This window comes from Oncorhynchus kisutch, unplaced genomic scaffold, assembly GCF_002021735.2.
Source record: "Oncorhynchus kisutch isolate 150728-3 unplaced genomic scaffold, Okis_V2 Okis09a-Okis19a_hom, whole genome shotgun sequence".
Lineage (NCBI taxonomy): Eukaryota > Metazoa > Chordata > Actinopteri > Salmoniformes > Salmonidae > Oncorhynchus > Oncorhynchus kisutch.
Window position 1 is genome coordinate 10,914,832 of NW_022261985.1, and position 19,493 is coordinate 10,934,324.

Consider the following 19,493-nt stretch of genomic DNA (forward strand, 5'->3'; position numbering starts at 1 on the left):
ACACGGAGCCTGGCCACTGAACATCGGAACACGGAGCCTGGCCACTGAACATCGGAACACGGAGCCTGGCCACTGAACATCGGAACACGGAGCAGGGAGCCTGGCCACTGAACATCGGAACACGGAGCCTGGCCACTGACCATCGGAACACGGAGCCTGGCCACTGAACATCGGAACACGGAGCCTGGCCACTGAACATCGGAACACGGAGCCTGGCCACTGAACATCGGAACACGGAGCCTGGCCACTGAACATCGGAACACGGAGCCTGGCCACTGAACATCGGAACATGGAGCAGGGAGCCTGGCCACTGAACATCGGAACACAGAGCAGGGAGCCTGGCCACTGAACATCGGAACACGGAGCCTGGCCACTGAACATCGGAACATGGAGCCTGGCCACTGAACATCGGAACACGGAGCCTGGCCACTGAACATCGGAACACGGAGCCTGGCCACTGAACATCGGAACACGGAGCCTGGCCACTGAACATCGGAACACGGAGCCTGGCCACTGAACATCGGAACACGGAGCCTGGCCACTGAACACCGGAACATGGAGCCTGGCCACTGAACATCGGAACACGGAGCCTGGCCACTGAACATCGGAACACGGAGCAGGGAGCCTGGCCACTGAACATCGGAACACGGAGCCTGGCCACTGAACATCGGAACACGGAGCCTGGCCACTGAACATCGGAACACGGAGCCTGGCCACTGAACATCGGAGCAGGGAGCCTGGCCACTGAACATCGGAACACGGAGCAGGGAGCCTGGCCACTGAACATCGGAACACGGAGCAGGGAGCATGGCCACTGAACATCGGAACACGGAGCAGGGAGCCTGGCCACTGACCATCGGAACACGGAGCAGGGAGCCTGGCCACTGAACATCGGAACACGGAGCAGGGAGCCTGGCCACTGAACATCGGAACACGGAGCCTGGCCACTGAACATCGGAGCAGGGAGCCTGGCCACTGAACATCGGAACACGGAGCAGGGAGCCTGGTCACTGAACATCGGAACACGGAGCAGGGAGCATGGCCACTGAACATCGGAACACGGAGCAGGGAGCCTGGCCACTGACCATCGGAACACGGAGCAGGGAGCCTGGCCACTGAACATCGGAACACGGAGCAGGGAGCCTGGCCACTGAACATCGGAGCAGGGAGCCTGGCAACTGAACATCGGAGCAGGGAGCAGGGAGCCTGGCCACTGAACATCGGAGCAGGGAGCAGGGAGCCTGGCCACTGAACATCGGAACACGGAGCCTGGCCACTGAACATCGGAACACGGAGCAGGGAGCCTGGCCACTGAACATCGGAACACGGAGCCTGGCCACTGAACATCGGAACACGGAGCCTGGCCACTGAACATCGGAACACGGAGCCTGGCCACTGAACATCGGAACACGGAGCCTGGCCACTGAACATCGGAACACGGAGCAGGGAGCCTGGCCACTGAACATCGGAACACGGAGCCTGGCCACTGACCATCGGAACACGGAGCCTGGCCACTGAACATCGGAACACGGAGCCTGGCCACTGAACATCGGAACACGGAGCCTGGCCACTGAACATCGGAACACGGAGCCTGGCCACTGAACATCGGAACACGGAGCCTGGCCACTGAACATCGGAACATGGAGCAGGGAGCCTGGCCACTGAACATCGGAACACAGAGCAGGGAGCCTGGCCACTGAACATCGGAACACGGAGCCTGGCCACTGAACATCGGAACATGGAGCCTGGCCACTGAACATCGGAACACGGAGCCTGGCCACTGAACATCGGAACACGGAGCCTGGCCACTGAACATCGGAACACGGAGCCTGGCCACTGAACATCGGAACACGGAGCCTGGCCACTGAACATCGGAACACGGAGCCTGGCCACTGAACACCGGAACATGGAGAATGGCCACTGAACATCGGAACACGGAGCCTGGCCACTGAACATCGGAACACGGAGCAGGGAGCCTGGCCACTGAACATCGGAACACGGAGCCTGGCCACTGAACATCGGAACACGGAGCCTGGCCACTGAACATCGGAACACGGAGCCTGGCCACTGAACATCGGAGCAGGGAGCCTGGCCACTGAACATCGGAACACGGAGCAGGGAGCCTGGCCACTGAACATCGGAACACGGAGCAGGGAGCATGGCCACTGAACATCGGAACACGGAGCAGGGAGCCTGGCCACTGACCATCGGAACACGGAGCAGGGAGCCTGGCCACTGAACATCGGAACACGGAGCAGGGAGCCTGGCCACTGAACATCGGAGCAGGGAGCCTGGCAACTGAACATCGGAGCAGGGAGCAGGGAGCCTGGCCACTGAACATCGGAGCAGGGAGCAGGGAGCCTGGCCACTGAACATCGGAACACGGAGCCTGGCCACTGAACATCGGAACACGGAGCAGGGAGCCTGGCCACTGAACATCGGAACACGGAGCCTGGCCACTGAACATCGGAACACGGAGCCTGGCCACTGAACATCGGAACACGGAGCCTGGCCACTGAACATCGGAACACGGAGCCTGGCCACTGAACATCGGAACACGGAGCAGGGAGCCTGGCCACTGAACATCGGAACACGGAGCCTGGCCACTGACCATCGGAACACGGAGCCTGGCCACTGAACATCGGAACACGGAGCCTGGCCACTGAACATCGGGACACGGAGCCTGGCCACTGAACATCGGAACACGGAGCCTGGCCACTGAACATCGGAACACGGAGCCTGGCCACTGAACATCGGAACATGGAGCATGGAGCCTGGCCACTGAACATCGGAACACAGAGCAGGGAGCCTGGCCACTGAACATCGGAACACGGAGCCTGGCCACTGAACATCGGAACATGGAGCCTGGCCACTGAACATCGGAACACGGAGCCTGGCCACTGAACATCGGAACACGGAGCCTGGCCACTGAACATCGGAACACGGAGCCTGGCCACTGAACATCGGAACACGGAGCCTGGCCACTGAACATCGGAACACGGAGCCTGGCCACTGAACACCGGAACATGGAGAATGGCCACTGAACATCGGAACACGGAGCCTGGCCACTGAACATCGGAACACGGAGCCTGGCCACTGAACATCGGAACACGGAGCCTGGCCACTGAACATCGGAACACGGAGCCTGGCCACTGAACACCGGAACATGGAGAATGGCCACTGAACATCGGAACACGGAGCCTGGCCACTGAACATCGGAACACGGAGCCTGGCCACTGAACATCGGAACACGGAGCCTGGCCACCGAACATCGGAACACGGAGCAGGGAGTCTGGCCACTGAACATCGGAACACGGAGCCTGGCCACTGACCATCGGAACACGGAGCCTGGCAACTGAACATCGGAGCAGGGAGCCTGGCAACTGAACATCGGAACACGGAGCAGGGAGCCTGGCCACTGAACATCGGAACACGGAGCCTGGCCACTGAACATCGGAACACGGAGCCTGGCCACTGAACATCGGAACACGGAGCCTGGCCACTGAACATCGGAGCAGGGAGCCTGGCCACTGAACATCGGAACACGGAGCAGGGAGCCTGGCCACTGAACATCGGAACACGGAGCAGGGAGCATGGCCACTGAACATCGGAACACGGAGCAGGGAGCCTGGCCACTGACCATCGGAACACGGAGCAGGGAGCCTGGCCACTGAACATCGGAACACGGAGCAGGGAGCCTGGCCACTGAACATCGGAGCAGGGAGCAGGGAGCCTGGCCACTGAACATCGGAGCAGGGAGCAGGGAGCCTGGCCACTGAACATCGGAACACGGAGCCTGGCCACTGAACATCGGAACACGGAGCAGGGAGCCTGGCCACTGAACATCGGAACACGGAGCCTGGCCACTGAACATCGGAACACGGAGCCTGGCCACTGAACATCGGAACACAGAGCAGGGAGCCTGGCCACTGAACATCGGAACACGGAGCCTGGCCACTGAACATCGGAACATGGAGCCTGGCCACTGAACATCGGAACACGGAGCCTGGCCACTGAACATCGGAACACGGAGCCTGGCCACTGAACATCGGAACACGGAGCCTGGCCACTGAACATCGGAACACGGAGCCTGGCCACTGAACATCGGAACACAGAGCCTGGCCACTGAACACCGGAACATGGAGAATGGCCACTGAACATCGGAACACGGAGCCTGGCCACTGAACATCGGAACACGGAGCCTGGCCACTGAACATCGGAACACGGAGCCTGGCCACTGAACATCGGAACACGGAGCCTGGCCACTGAACATCGGAACACGGAGCCTGGCCACTGAACATCGGAACACGGAGCCTGGCCACTGAACATCGGAACACGGAGCCTGGCCACTGAACATCGGAACACGGAGCCTGGCCACTGAACATCGGAACATGGAGCAGGGAGCCTGGCCACTGAACATCGGAACACAGAGCAGGGAGCCTGGCCACTGAACATCGGAACACGGAGCCTGGCCACTGAACATCGGAACATGGAGCCTGGCCACTGAACATCGGAACACGGAGCCTGGCCACTGAACATCGGAACACGGAGCCTGGCCACTGAACATCGGAACACGGAGCCTGGCCACTGAACATCGGAACACGGAGCCTGGCCACTGAACATCGGAACACGGAGCCTGGCCACTGAACACCGGAACATGGAGAATGGCCACTGAACATCGGAACACGGAGCCTGGCCACTGAACATCGGAACACGGAGCAGGGAGCCTGGCCACTGAACATCGGAACACGGAGCCTGGCCACTGAACATCGGAACACGGAGCCTGGCCACTGAACATCGGAACACGGAGCCTGGCCACTGAACATCGGAGCAGGGAGCCTGGCCACTGAACATCGGAACACGGAGCAGGGAGCCTGGCCACTGAACATCGGAACACGGAGCAGGGAGCATGGCCACTGAACATCGGAACACGGAGCAGGGAGCCTGGCCACTGACCATCGGAACACGGAGCAGGGAGCCTGGCCACTGAACATCGGAACACGGAGCAGGGAGCCTGGCCACTGAACATCGGAGCAGGGAGCCTGGCAACTGAACATCGGAGCAGGGAGCAGGGAGCCTGGCCACTGAACATCGGAGCAGGGAGCAGGGAGCCTGGCCACTGAACATCGGAACACGGAGCCTGGCCACTGAACATCGGAACACGGAGCAGGGAGCCTGGCCACTGAACATCGGAACACGGAGCCTGGCCACTGAACATCGGAACACGGAGCCTGGCCACTGAACATCGGAACACGGAGCCTGGCCACTGAACATCGGAACACGGAGCCTGGCCACTGAACATCGGAACACGGAGCAGGGAGCCTGGCCACTGAACATCGGAACACGGAGCCTGGCCACTGACCATCGGAACACGGAGCCTGGCCACTGAACATCGGAACACGGAGCCTGGCCACTGAACATCGGGACACGGAGCCTGGCCACTGAACATCGGAACACGGAGCCTGGCCACTGAACATCGGAACACGGAGCCTGGCCACTGAACATCGGAACATGGAGCATGGAGCCTGGCCACTGAACATCGGAACACAGAGCAGGGAGCCTGGCCACTGAACATCGGAACACGGAGCCTGGCCACTGAACATCGGAACATGGAGCCTGGCCACTGAACATCGGAACACGGAGCCTGGCCACTGAACATCGGAACACGGAGCCTGGCCACTGAACATCGGAACACGGAGCCTGGCCACTGAACATCGGAACACGGAGCCTGGCCACTGAACATCGGAACACGGAGCCTGGCCACTGAACACCGGAACATGGAGAATGGCCACTGAACATCGGAACACGGAGCCTGGCCACTGAACATCGGAACACGGAGCCTGGCCACTGAACATCGGAACACGGAGCCTGGCCACTGAACATCGGAACACGGAGCCTGGCCACTGAACACCGGAACATGGAGAATGGCCACTGAACATCGGAACACGGAGCCTGGCCACTGAACATCGGAACACGGAGCCTGGCCACTGAACATCGGAACACGGAGCCTGGCCACCGAACATCGGAACACGGAGCAGGGAGTCTGGCCACTGAACATCGGAACACGGAGCCTGGCCACTGACCATCGGAACACGGAGCCTGGCAACTGAACATCGGAGCAGGGAGCCTGGCAACTGAACATCGGAACACGGAGCAGGGAGCCTGGCCACTGAACATCGGAACACGGAGCCTGGCCACTGAACATCGGAACACGGAGCCTGGCCACTGAACATCGGAACACGGAGCCTGGCCACTGAACATCGGAGCAGGGAGCCTGGCCACTGAACATCGGAACACGGAGCAGGGAGCCTGGCCACTGAACATCGGAACACGGAGCAGGGAGCATGGCCACTGAACATCGGAACACGGAGCAGGGAGCCTGGCCACTGACCATCGGAACACGGAGCAGGGAGCCTGGCCACTGAACATCGGAACACGGAGCAGGGAGCCTGGCCACTGAACATCGGAGCAGGGAGCAGGGAGCCTGGCCACTGAACATCGGAGCAGGGAGCAGGGAGCCTGGCCACTGAACATCGGAACACGGAGCCTGGCCACTGAACATCGGAACACGGAGCAGGGAGCCTGGCCACTGAACATCGGAACACGGAGCCTGGCCACTGAACATCGGAACACGGAGCCTGGCCACTGAACATCGGAACACGGAGCCTGGCCACTGAACATCGGAACACAGAGCAGGGAGCCTGGCCACTGAACATCGGAACACGGAGCCTGGCCACTGAACATCGGAACATGGAGCCTGGCCACTGAACATCGGAACACGGAGCCTGGCCACTGAACATCGGAACACGGAGCCTGGCCACTGAACATCGGAACACGGAGCCTGGCCACTGAACATCGGAACACGGAGCCTGGCCACTGAACATCGGAACACAGAGCCTGGCCACTGAACACCGGAACATGGAGAATGGCCACTGAACATCGGAACACGGAGCCTGGCCACTGAACATCGGAACACGGAGCCTGGCCACTGAACATCGGAACACGGAGCCTGGCCACTGAACATCGGAACACGGAGCCTGGCCACTGAACATCGGAACACGGAGCCTGGCCACTGAACATCGGAACACAGAGCCTGGCCACTGAACACCGGAACATGGAGAATGGCCACTGAACATCGGAAAACGGAGCCTGGCCACTGAACATCGGAACACGGAGCCTGGCCACTGAACATCGGAACACGGAGCCTGGCCACCGAACATCGGAACACGGAGCAGGGAGTCTGGCCACTGAACATCGGAACACGGAGCCTGGCCACTGAACATCGGAAACACGGAGCTGGGAGCCTGGCCACTGAACATCGGAACACGGAGCCTGGCCACTGAACATCGGAACACGGAGCAGGGAGCCTGGCCACTGAACATCGGAACACGGAGCCTGGTCACTGAACATCGGAACACGGAACACGGAGCCTGGCCACTGAACAATACATTATCTGCATTGATCTAGAGAATTGGAATTATGCAGATGAGCTCATGCAGGGTCCCATCCCCCTTCCAGCACAGAGCTGAGTGACCACAGAGCCCAGTCATAAACCACTGATTAATATCCACTGCATCAAACACAATATACTATACTGCAGAAATACATACATTTATATGTGACTCTGCCATAGTGTAGTTTAGTGGAGTGGTGTGCAGAGCAACATTCATAGTGTAGTTTAGTGGAGTGGTTTGCAGAGTAACATTCATAGTGTAGTTTAGTGGAGTGGTTTGCAGAGTAACATTCACAGTGTAGTTTAGTGGAGTGGTGTGGAGATCAACATTCATAGTGTAGTTTAGTGCAGAGCAACATTCATAGTGTAGTTTAGTGGAGTGGTGTGCAGAGCAACATTCATAGTGTAGTTGAGTGGAGTGGTGTGCAGAGCAACATTCATAGTGTAGTTTAGTGGAGTGGTGTGCAGAGCAACATTCACAGTGTAGTTTAGTGGAGTGGTGTGGAGAGCAACATTCATAGTGTAGTTTAGTGGAGTGGTGTGGAGAGCAACATTAATAGTGTAGTTTAGTAGAGTGGTGTGCAGAGCAACATTCATAGTGTAGTTTAGTGGAGTGGTGTGCAGAGCAACATTCATAGTGTAGTTTAGTGGAGTGGTGTGCAGAGCAACATTCACAGTGTAGTTTAGAGGAGTGGTGTACAGAGCAACACTGAGACAATAGTGTTGATGTGTTGAATGTTGTATTTTTCAGATAATTTCTGTGAGCAGTTTCATTGGTTGATTGATGTATTTACCTGTGAGCAGGTTGATTGATGTATTTACCTGTGAGCAGGTTGATTGATGTATTTACCTGTGAGCAGGTTGATTGATGTATTTACCTGTGAGCAGGTTGATTGATGTATTTACCTGTGAGCAGGTTGATTGGTTGATTGATGTATTTACCTGTGAGCAGGTTGATTGATGTATTTACCTGTGAGCAGGTTGATTGGTGTATTTACCTGTGAGCAGGTTGATTGGTTGATTGATGTATTTACCAGTGAGCAGGTTGATTGGTTGATTGGTGTATTTACCAGTGAGCAGGTTGATTGGTTGATTGGTGTATTTACCAGTGAGCAGGTTGATTGGTTGATTGATGTATTTACCAGTGAGCAGGTTGATTGGTTGATTGATGTATTTACCAGTGAGCAGGTTGATTGGTTGATTGATGTATTTACCAGTGAGCAGGTTGATTGGTTGATTGATGTATTTACCTGTGAGCAGGTTGATTGGTGTATTTACCTGTGAGCAGGTTGATTGATGTATTTACCTGTGAGCAGGTTGATTGATGTATTTACCTGTGAGCAGGTTGATTGGTGTATTTACCTGTGAGCAGGTTGATTGATGTATTTACCTGTGAGCAGGTTGATTGGTGTATTTACCAGTGAGCAGGTTGATTAATGTATTTACCTGTGAGCAGGTTGATTGGTGTATTTACCAGTGAGCAGGTTGATTAATGTATTTACCTGTGAGCCACGCTGCCCTTCTTGATGTCGGAGATGATGAGAGCATCCCCAGGTTTCCTACTGGATGGAGCTAGGAGCAGAGGAAGAAAGGATGGAGGTATGAGAGAGAGAGAGAGCAACAAAACCACGGGGTTATACCATTAACAAAACCACAGGCATATATCATTAACAAAACCACAGGCTTATACCATTAACAAAACCACAGGCTTATACCATTAACAAAACCACAGGCTTATACCATTAACAAAACCACAGGCTTATACCATTAACAAAACCACAGGCTTATACCATTAACAAAACCACAGGCTTATACCATTAACAAAACCACAGGCTTATACCATTAACAAAACCACAGGCTTATACCATTAACAAAACCACAGGCTTATACCATTAACAAAACCACAGGCTTATACCATTAACAAAACCACAGGCTTTTACCATTAACAAAACCACAGGCTTATACCATTAACAAAACCACAGGCTTATACCATTAACAAAACCACAGGCTTATACCATTAACAAAACCACAGGCTTGTACCATTAACAAAACCACAGGCTTGTACCATTAACAAAACCACAGGCTTTTATCATTAACAAAACCACAGGCTTATACCATTAACAAAACCACAGGCTTATACCATTAACAAAACCACAGGCTTATACCATTAACAAAACCACAGGCTTATACCATTAACAAAACCACAGGCTTGTACCATTAACAAAACCACAGGCTTATACCATTAACAAAACCACAGGCTTATACCATTAACAAAACCACAGGGTTAAATCATTAACAAAACCACAGGCTTATACCATTAACAAAACCACAGGCTTATACCATTAACAAAACCACAGGCTTATACCATTAACAAAACCACAGGCTTATACCATTAACAAAACCACAGGCTTATACCATTAACAAAACCACAGGCTTATACCATTAACAAAACCACAGGGTTAAATCATTAACAAAACCACAGGCTTACACCAATAACAAAACCACAGGCTTATATCATTAACAAAACAAACTTGTGAAAATGGCGTCTCATTCATTTCTTTGGTTGCATTTACACAGGCAACCCAATTCTGATATTTTTTTCCAGATCAGCTCTGAAATAGAGATCTGATGTGATTGGTCAAAAGAGCAATTAGTGGGAAAAAATCTCAGAATTGGGCTGCCTGTGTAAATGCAGCCTTTAAAGTTGATGAAAAGCGTATCAGCCCAAAATATGTTTGGGCTGAGTGCCTTACAGGAAGGGAGGAAGGCTATCTGTTTTGAGTAAACAACTTCCCTCCCCTCTTCTCCAACCCATAATACTCCCTCTAGTCCTACGCCTCTCCTTCCCTCCCTTATACTCCCCCTCCCTCCCATCTCTTCCCCTCTCTTTCCCTCCCCTCTTCTCCTTTCCTCTCCTCTCTTCCCATGTACTCCACTCCCCATTATATTCCCTCCCTTCTGCTCTCTTTCCCCTCTCCTCTCCTCTTCCCTCCCCTCTACTCCCCTCCTCTCCTTCTCCTCCCCTCCCCTCCCATCTCCTCCACTCCCTTCTCCTCCCCTCCCCTCCATTCTCCTCCCCTCCCTTCTCCTTCCCTCCCCTCCCTTCTCCTTCCCTCCCCTCCCTTCTCCTTCCCTCCCCTCCCCTCCATTCTCCTCCCCTCCCTTCTCCTTCCCTCCCTTCTCCTCCCCCCCTCTCCCCTCCCATCTCCTCCACTCCCTTCTCCTTTACGCCCTTCTCCTTCCCTTCCCTCCCCTCCCCTCCATTCTCCTCCCCTCCCCTCTCCTTCCCTCCCCTCCCATCTCCTCCACTCCCTTCTCCTTCCCTCCCCTCCCCTCCATTCTCCTCCCCTCCCCTCTCCTTCCCTCCCATCTCCTCCACTCCCTTCTCCTTTACGCCCTTCTCCTTCCCTTCCCTCCCCTCCCCTCCATTCTCCTCCCCTCCCCTCTCCTTCCCTCCCCTCCCATCTCCTCCACTCCCTTCTCCTTCCCTCCCCTCCCCTCCATTCTCCTCCCCTCCCTTCTCCTCCCCTCCCCTCTCCTTCCCTCCCCTCTCCTTCCCTCCCCTCCCCTCCCCTTCCCTCCCCTCCCCTCCCCTCCCATCTCCTCCACTCCCTTCTCCTTTACGCCCTTCTCCTTCCCTCCCCTCCCCTCCATTCTCCTCCCCTCCCTTCTCCTTCCCTCCCCTCCCTTCTCCTCTCCTGTACTTCACTCTATATTGTAGTCTGCTCAACAGTTTCAGTCCACTTCAGTCCATAAACAACCACACATTACCTCCTCATCTCAGCTGACAAAACCCCAGTGCTGCCTGTCGTTACTGCAGCTCTTTACCTGACCTGTCAAATTGCCAACTCAGTCCTATTGTAATTCTGCAGGTGCTTCCTGTGTCTATCTATATGTCAGAGGAGAGACAGGAGAGATGTCTTTTCTGCCTGCTCTGAAAGAGACACATCTCTGTGTCCCGGGTGTGTTGTGAATGTTAATGTGTGGAATCCAGGGACTGCTTGGTGTGATGTGGAGACGTCAGCGCTGTTGACTGGGTTAACAGTGGAGGGGATAGAGGCGTTCTGCAGGGAGTCCACTATTTTAACTGGAGGCACTAGAGTAAGACGGTTACTTGTCCAATGAGCGAGCAGGGAGGTAAAGGGGAGGGGGAGGGGCCACCTACAGAACACTAGAGTAAGACGGTTACTTGTCCAATGAGCGAGCAGGGAGGTAAAGGTGAGGGGGAGGGGCCACCTACAGAACACTAGAGTAAGACGGTTACTTGTCCAATGAGCGAGCAGGGAGGTAAAGGGGAGGGGCCACCTACAGAACACTAGAGTAAGACGGTTACTTGTCCAATGAGCGAGCAGGGAGGTAAAGGTGAGGGGGCGGGGCCACCTACAGAACACTAGAGTAAGACGGTTACTTGTCCAATGAGCGAGCAGGGAGGTAAAGGTGAGGGGGCGGGGCCACCTACAGAACACTAGAGTAAGACGGTTACTTGTCCAATGAGCGAGCAGGGAGGTAAAGGGGAGGGGCCACCTACAGAACACTAGAGTAAGACGGTTACTTGTCCAATGAGTGAGCAGGGAGGTAAAGGGGAGGGGCCACCTACAGAACACTAGAGTAAGACGGTTACTTGTCCAATGAGCGAGCAGGGAGGTAAAGGTGAGGGGGCGGGGCCACCTACAGAACACTAGAGTAAGACGGTTACTTGTCCAATGAGCGAGCAGGGAGGTAAAGGGGAGGGGCCACCTACAGAACACTAGAGTAAGACGGTTACTTGTCCAATGAGTGAGCAGGGAGGTAAAGGTGAGGGGGCGGGGCCACCTACAGAACACTAGAGTAAGACGGTTACTTGTCCAATGAGCGAGCAGGGAGGTAAAGGGGAGGGGCCACCTACAGAACACTAGAGTAAGACGGTTACTTGTCCAATGAGCGAGCAGGGAGGTAAAGGGGAGGGGCCACCTACAGAACACTAGAGTAAGACGGTTACTTGTCCAATGAGCGAGCAGGGAGGTAAAGGGAAGGGGGAGGGGCTGTAGAATGAATTATATTTCTATGGTTACAGAATGAATTATATTTCTATGGTTACAGAATGAATTATATGTCTATGGTTACAGAATGAATTATATTTCTATGGTTACAGAATGAATTATATTTCTATGGTTACAGAATGAATTATAGTTCTATGGTTACAGAATGAATTATATTTCTATGGTAACAGAATGAATTATATTTCTATGGCTGCATTGCAGAAATGTCTGTCCTCCCGGTGGAGAGTTGGTTGGCTGACTGAATTAGACCCCTTTCCTCAGCCTCGAGCCCACAGGAAACAATGGGTTCCGGTGGTGGTGGTTGGACCAAACAGAGAGAGAGAAAAAAACAAAAACAACACACACACACACACACACACACACACACACACACACACACACACACACACACACACACACACACACACACACTGAGAGAGAGAGGAAATTGCCTCAGGGTACTGTTAGCCATCATTGAGCCACTGGTCTATCTGCCAATTAAATCTCAGCAAATACTAGCAGGTCTGCATCCCAAATGGCACCCTATTCCCCTACAGTCCTCAAGGAACCAGCCACCAGCCCTCTAGTCCTACAGGAGCCAGCCACCAGCCCTCTAGTCCTACAGGAACCAGCCACCAGCCCTCTAGTCCTACAGGAGCCAGCCACCAGCCCTCTAGTCCTACAGGAACCAGCCACCAGCCCTCCAACCCTACAGGAACCAGCCTTCCAGTCCTACAGGAACCAGCCACCAGCCCTCCAGTCCTACAGGAACCAGCCACCAGCCCTCCAGTCCTACAGGAACCAGCCACCAGCCCTCTAGTCCTACAGGAACCAGCCACCAGCCCTCTAGTCTGGCAGGAGCCAGCCACCAGCCCTCCAGCCCTACAGCAAACAGCCACCAGCCCTCCAGACCAGCAGGAACCAGCCACAAGCCCTCTAGTCCTACAGGAACCAGCCACGAGCCCTCCAGTCCTACAGGAACAAGCCACCAGCCCTCCAGGAACCAGCCACCAGCCCTCCGGTCCTACAGGAACCAGCCACGAGCCCTCCAGTCCTACAGGAACAAGCCACCAGCCCTCCAGGAACCAGCCCTCCAGGAAGCAGCCACCAGCCCTCCAGGAAACCAGCCACCAGTCCTCCAGGAACCAGCCACCAGCCCTCCAGCCCTACAGGAACCAGCCACCAGCCCTACAGGAACAAACTACCAGCCCTACAGGAACCAGCCACCAGCCCTCCAGCCCTGAAGGAACCAGCCACCAGGCCTCCAGTCCTCCAGGAACCATCCACCAGCCCTCCAGTCCTACAGGAACCATCCACCAGCCCTCCAGTCCTACAGGAACCAGCCACCAGCCCTCCAGTCCTACAGGAACCAGCCACTAGCCCTCCAACCCTACAGGAACCAGCCACCAGCCCTCCAGTCCTACAGGAACCAGCCACCAGCCCTCCAGTCCTACAGGAACCACCCACCAGCCCTCCAGTCCTCCAGGAACCATCCACCAGCCCTACAGACCAGCAGGTATCTTCAGTGTACCACTGGTATGTCTACACCATAGAAGCACTGAGGCCAAATGGCATCACTGGGAGTTCACACCATCCCACTTCTGGCATCATATCAGGCACAAAGTAGGAATTGGACATGATAGATGTGTTCAGATTGTCCATAATATTGTTGTGTGAACATTTAAACATTCCTAAACTGCAGCATATCTGAATGTTCCAAAATAAATAAATAGGAAGTTAATTTTGAATCTGTGCTGCATTTCTACTGCTCTGACAAAAATAAAGTATAAACACAAGCCTTTAAAACAGTCTGACCTCTGACCTCCCTGCCTCTATAGAGACTATAACCTGGCCAATGTCCAAGTGAAGAGGAGTTCACCAAGACAAGATGTGTAGAGAGCTGCAGAGCCCAGCTCTCCCTTTACAGGCTCCTTTAATAGATCAACTATCAGCTACACAGAGATACAGACACAGCAGTACAACTCTTAGAGAAGCCGTGAAAGCTCCAGGCTGTGTCCTATCCCCTATTTAGTTAACCTCCTTTTGACCCTCTGGGCTCCGGTCCCCTATACTGGGAGTAGGGTGTCATTTGGGGCGCACACCCAGAGTTCCAGCAAAACAAATGTCACATAAAGAAGCTGACACCCCAGAGAGAGTTGTCGACACCCCAGAGAGAGTTGTCGACACCCCAGAGAGAGTTGTCGACACCCCAGAGAGAGTTGTCGACACCCCAGAGAGAGTTGTCGACACCCCAGAGAGAGTTGTCGACACCCCAGAGAGAGTTGTCGACACCCCAGAGAGAGTTGTCGACACCCCAGAGAGAGTTGTCGACACCCCAGAGAGAGTTGTCGAGCCTTCAGAGAGAGTTGTCGAGCCTTCAGAGAGAGTTGTCGACACCCCAGAGAGAGTTGTCGACACCCAGAGAGAGTTGTCGACACCCCAGAGAGAGTTGTCGACACCCCAGAGAGAGTTGTCGAGCCTTCAGAGAGAGTTGTCGAGCCTTCAGAGAGAGTTGTCGACACCCCAGAGAGAGTTGTCGACACCCCAGAGAGAGTTGTCGAGCCTTCAGAGAGAGTTGTCGAGCCTTCAGAGAGCCTTTGTAGATCCTCAGAGCGCGGTTTCGGTTCGCAGGATGCTGTTTCCGTGTTCTCTCTGTATCACAGACAATAACTCAGCAAAGCATCCGCAGTCTCCTTCCTCTTTCCTTTTATCTCTCTCTCTCTCCCTCCCCATCTCCCTCTATCTCTCTCCTCCTCCATCTCTCTCTCTCCTCCTCCTCCATCTCTCTCTCTATCTCTCTCCCACCTCCATGTTTCTCTCTCTCCCTCCTCTCTCTCTCTCCTCCCTCCATCTCTCTCTCTCTCTCCTCCCTCCTCCATCTCTCCATCTCTCTCCCTCCTCGCATCTCTCTCTCTCTCTCCCTCCATCTCTCCCTCTCTCTCTTATGGAGTGTTGAAGACTCCTTGGACAGCCAGCTGGCCTCACGCCAGCCTGTGGAGAGACACAGTGAATTGCAGAGACAGACGCTGCACCGGGGACAGAGGGAGTGTTAGTTTGGCATGAGATGTGGAGAGACACAGAGGACACGCCATGAGATGTCTTCTCTTCTGGAGAAACACAGTCCTCCTTTGATATGACAGCATGACGGACCTTCTTTCAGAAGTAACAGTCGATCCTCTTAAATCCTGTCTTTATGATTCCGGCTGCCTTCAGTACCTCTCACAGACACCTAGTAAAATCTCTCTGATTCTCCTGCTAAACTTTTCCTTTCGAGAGGGACAATCACATTGATAAAATCACAGAACTCCGTTTTTGGGGTCAAATCCCTTGCAGAGCCCCGAGGAATGGTAATGGGATTTTATTGCTTTTCAAAGAGCTTGTGATTTAGAAACAAGTGGAGGTTTTAGATTGAGGCTTAGAGAGAACCTGGACAAGTTGCAGGGAAACTATTGGGAAGTAAGCAGTATATATCATCTGGAGAAACCGTCAGCCTGACTGAGGGTACGCCCAGCGTCGTCCGGTTTGACCGGGGCAGGCTGTCATTGTAAATAAGAATGTGTTCTTAACTGACTTGCCTAGTTAAATAAAGGTAAAATATTTTTTGAAAGTAAATAATTGAAAAAATTGTGTGTCAGTTTGATACCAGCAGAGCCCCTCTATAACAAGGTGAAGTAATGTCAGTCTGATACCAGCAGAGCCCCTCTATAACAAGGTGAAGTAATGTCAGTCTGATACCAGCAGAGCCCCTCTATAACAAGGTGAAGTAATGTCAGTCTGATACCAGCAGAGCCCCTCTATAACAAGGTGAAGTAATGTCAGTCTGATACCAGCAGAGCCCCTCTATAACAAGGTGAAGTAATGTCAGTCTGATACCAGCAGAGCCCCTATATAACAAGGTGAAGTAATGTCAGTCTGATACCAGCAGAGCCCCTCTATAACAAGGTGAAGTAATGTCAGTCTGATACCAGCAGAGCCCCTCTACTACAAGGTGAAGTAATGTCAGTCTGATACCAGCAGAGCCCCTCTACTACAAGGTGAAGTAATGCCAGTCTGATACCAGCAAAGCCCCTCTGTTACAAGGTGAAGTAATGTCAGGTTGATACCAGCAGAGCCCCTCTACTACAAGGTGAAGTAATGCCAGTCTGATACCAGCAGAGCCCCTCTACTACAAGGTGAAGTAATGTCAGTCTGATACCAGCAGAGCCCCTCTATAACAAGGTGAAGTAATGTCAGTCTGATACCAGCAGAGCCCCTCTATAACAGGTGAAGTAATGTCAGTCTGATACCAGCAGAGCCCCTCTGTTACAAGGTGAAGTAATGTCAGTCTGATACCAGCAGAGCCCCTCTACTACAAGGTGAAGTAATGTCAGTCTGATACCAGCAGAGCCCCTCTGTTACAAGGTGAAGTAATGTCAGTCTGATACCAGCAGAGCCCCTCTACTACAAGGTGAAGTAATGTCAGTCTGATACCAGCAGAGCCCCTCTATAACAAGGTGGCTGGAGAAGCAGAGCCCCTCTATAACAAGGTGGCTGGAGAAGCTGAGCCCCTCTATAACAAGGTGGCTGGAGAAGCTGAGCCCCTCTATAACAAGGTGGCTGGAGAAGCTGAGCCCCTCTATAACAAGGTGGCTGGAGAAGCTGAGCCCCTCTATAACAAGGTGGCTGGAGAAGCTGAGCCCCTCTATAACAAGGTGGCTGGAGAAGCTGAGCCCCTCTATAACAAGGTGGCTGGAGAAGCTGAGTCCCTCTATAACAAGGTGGCTGGAGAAGCTGAGCCCCTCTATAACAAGGTGGCTGGAGAAGCTGAGCCCCTCTATAACAAGGTGGCTGGAGAAGCTGAGCCCCTCTATAACAAGGTGGCTGGAGAAGCTGAGCCCCTCTATAACAAGGGGGCTGGAGAAGCAGAGCCCCTCTATAACAAGGTGGCTGGAGAAGCTGAGCCCCTCTATAACAAGGTGGCTGGAGAAGCTGAGCCCCTCTATAACAAGGTAGCTGGAGAAGCTGAGCCGGCTGAGCCCCTCTATAACAAGGTGGCTGGAGAAGCTGAGCCCCTCTATAACAAGGTGGCTGGAGAAGCTGAGCCCCTCTATAACAAGGTGGCTGGAGAAGCTGAACCCCTCTATAACAAGGTGGCTGGAGAAGCTGAGCCCCTCTATAACAAGGTGGCTGGAGAAGCTGAGCCCCTCTATAACAAGGTGGCTGGAGAAGCTGAGCCGGCTGAGCCCCTCTATAACAAGGTGGCTGGAGAAGCTGAGCCCCTCTATAACAAGGTGGCTGGAGAAGCTGAGCCCCTCTATAACAAGGTGGCTGGAGAAGCTGAGCCCCTCTATAACAGGTGGCTGGAGAAGCTGAGCCCTCTATAACAAGGTGGCTGGAGAAGCTGAGCCCCTCTATACAAGGGTGGCTGGAGAAGCAGAGCCCCTCTATAACAAGGTGGCTGAGAAGCTGAGCCCCTCTATAACAAGGTGCTGGAGAAGCTGAGCCCCTCTATAACAGGTGGCTGGAGAAGCTGAGCCGGCTGAGCCCCTCTATAACAAGGTGGCTGGAGAAGCTGAGCCCCTCTATAACAAGGTGGCTGGAGAAGCAGAGCCCCTCTATAACAAGGTGGCTGGAGAAGCTGAGCCCTCTTTAACAAGGTGGCTGAGAAGCTGAGCCCTCTATAACAAGGTGGCTGGAGAAGCTGAGCCGGCTGAGCCCCTCTATAACAAGGTGGCTGGAGAAGCTGAGCCTCTATAACAAGGTGGCTGAGAAGCTGAGCCCCTCTATAACAAGGTGGCTGGAGAAGCTGAACCCCTCTATAACAAGGTGGCTGGAGAAGCTGAGCCCCTCTATAACAAGGTGGCTGGAGAAGCTGAGCCCCTCTATAACAAGGTGGCTGGAGAAGCTGAGCCCTATAAACACGGTGCTCGGAGCTGAGCCCCTCTATAAACAAGGTGGCTGGAGAAGCTGAGCCCCTCTATAACAAGGTGGCTGGAGAAGCTGAGCCCCTCTATAACAGGTGGCTGGAGAAGCTGAGCCCCTCTATACAAGGTGGCTGGAGAAGCTGAGCCCTCTATAACAAGGTGGCTGGAGAAGCTGAGCCCCTCTATAACAAGGTGGCTGGAGAAGCATGAGCCCCCTCTATAACAAGGTGGCTGGAGAAGCAGAGCCCCTCTATACAAGGTGGCTGGAAAGCTGAGCCCCTCTATAACAAGGTGGCTGGAGAAGCTGACCGGCTGCAGCCCCTCTATAACAAGGTTGCTGAGAAGCTGAGCCCCTCTATAACAAGGTGGCTGGGAGAAGCTGAGCCCCTCTATAAACAAGGTGGCTGGAGAAGCTGAGCCCCTCTATAACAAGGTGCTGGAGAAGCTGAGCCCTCTATAACAAGGTGGCTGGAGAAGCTGAGCCCCTCTATAACAAGGTGGCTGGAGAAGCTGAGCCCCCTCTATAACCAAGGTGGCTGGAAGAAGCTGAAGCCCCTCTAATAACAAGGTGGCTGGAGAAGCTGAAGGCCTGGCTGAGCCCCTCTATATACAAGGTGGCTGGAGAAGCTGAGCCCTTCTATAACAAGGTGGCTGGCGGCAGCTGAGCCCCTCTATATAACAAAGGTAGGCTGGAGAAGCTGAGCCCCTCTATAACGAAGGTGGCTGGAGTAGCTGAGCCCTCCTATAACAAGGTGCTGGGAGAAGCTGAGCCCCTCTATAACAAGGTGGGCTGGAGAAGCTGAGCCCCTCTATAACAAGGTGGCTGGAGAAGCTGAGTCCCTCTATAACAAGGTGCTGGAGAAGCTTAGCCCCTCTATAACAAGGTGCGGAGAAGCCTGAGCCCCTCTATAACAAGGTGGCTGGAGAAGCTGAGCCCCTCTATAACAAGGTGGCTGGAGAAGCTGAGCCCCTCTATAACAAGTTGGCTGAGAAGCTACGCTGAGCCCCTCTATAACAAGGTGGCTGGAGAAGCTGAGCCCCTCTATAACAAGGTGGCTGGAGAGCTGAGCCCCTCTTTAACAAGGTGGCTGGAGAAGCTGAGCCCTCTATAACAAGGTG

The 19,493-nt window shown here is 54.1% G+C and overlaps 1 protein-coding gene across 1 annotated transcript in view; it reads right to left on the minus strand.

Annotated features, from left to right (window-relative positions):
* grip1 (glutamate receptor interacting protein 1) overlaps nucleotides 1-19,493 on the minus strand; it is a 253,128-nt gene that overhangs the window by 60,377 nt on the left and 173,258 nt on the right. The window contains 1 exon segment of the mRNA XM_031815294.1: nucleotides 8,956-9,025. Within this exon segment, the coding sequence (XP_031671154.1) occupies nucleotides 8,956-9,025 (70 nt within the window).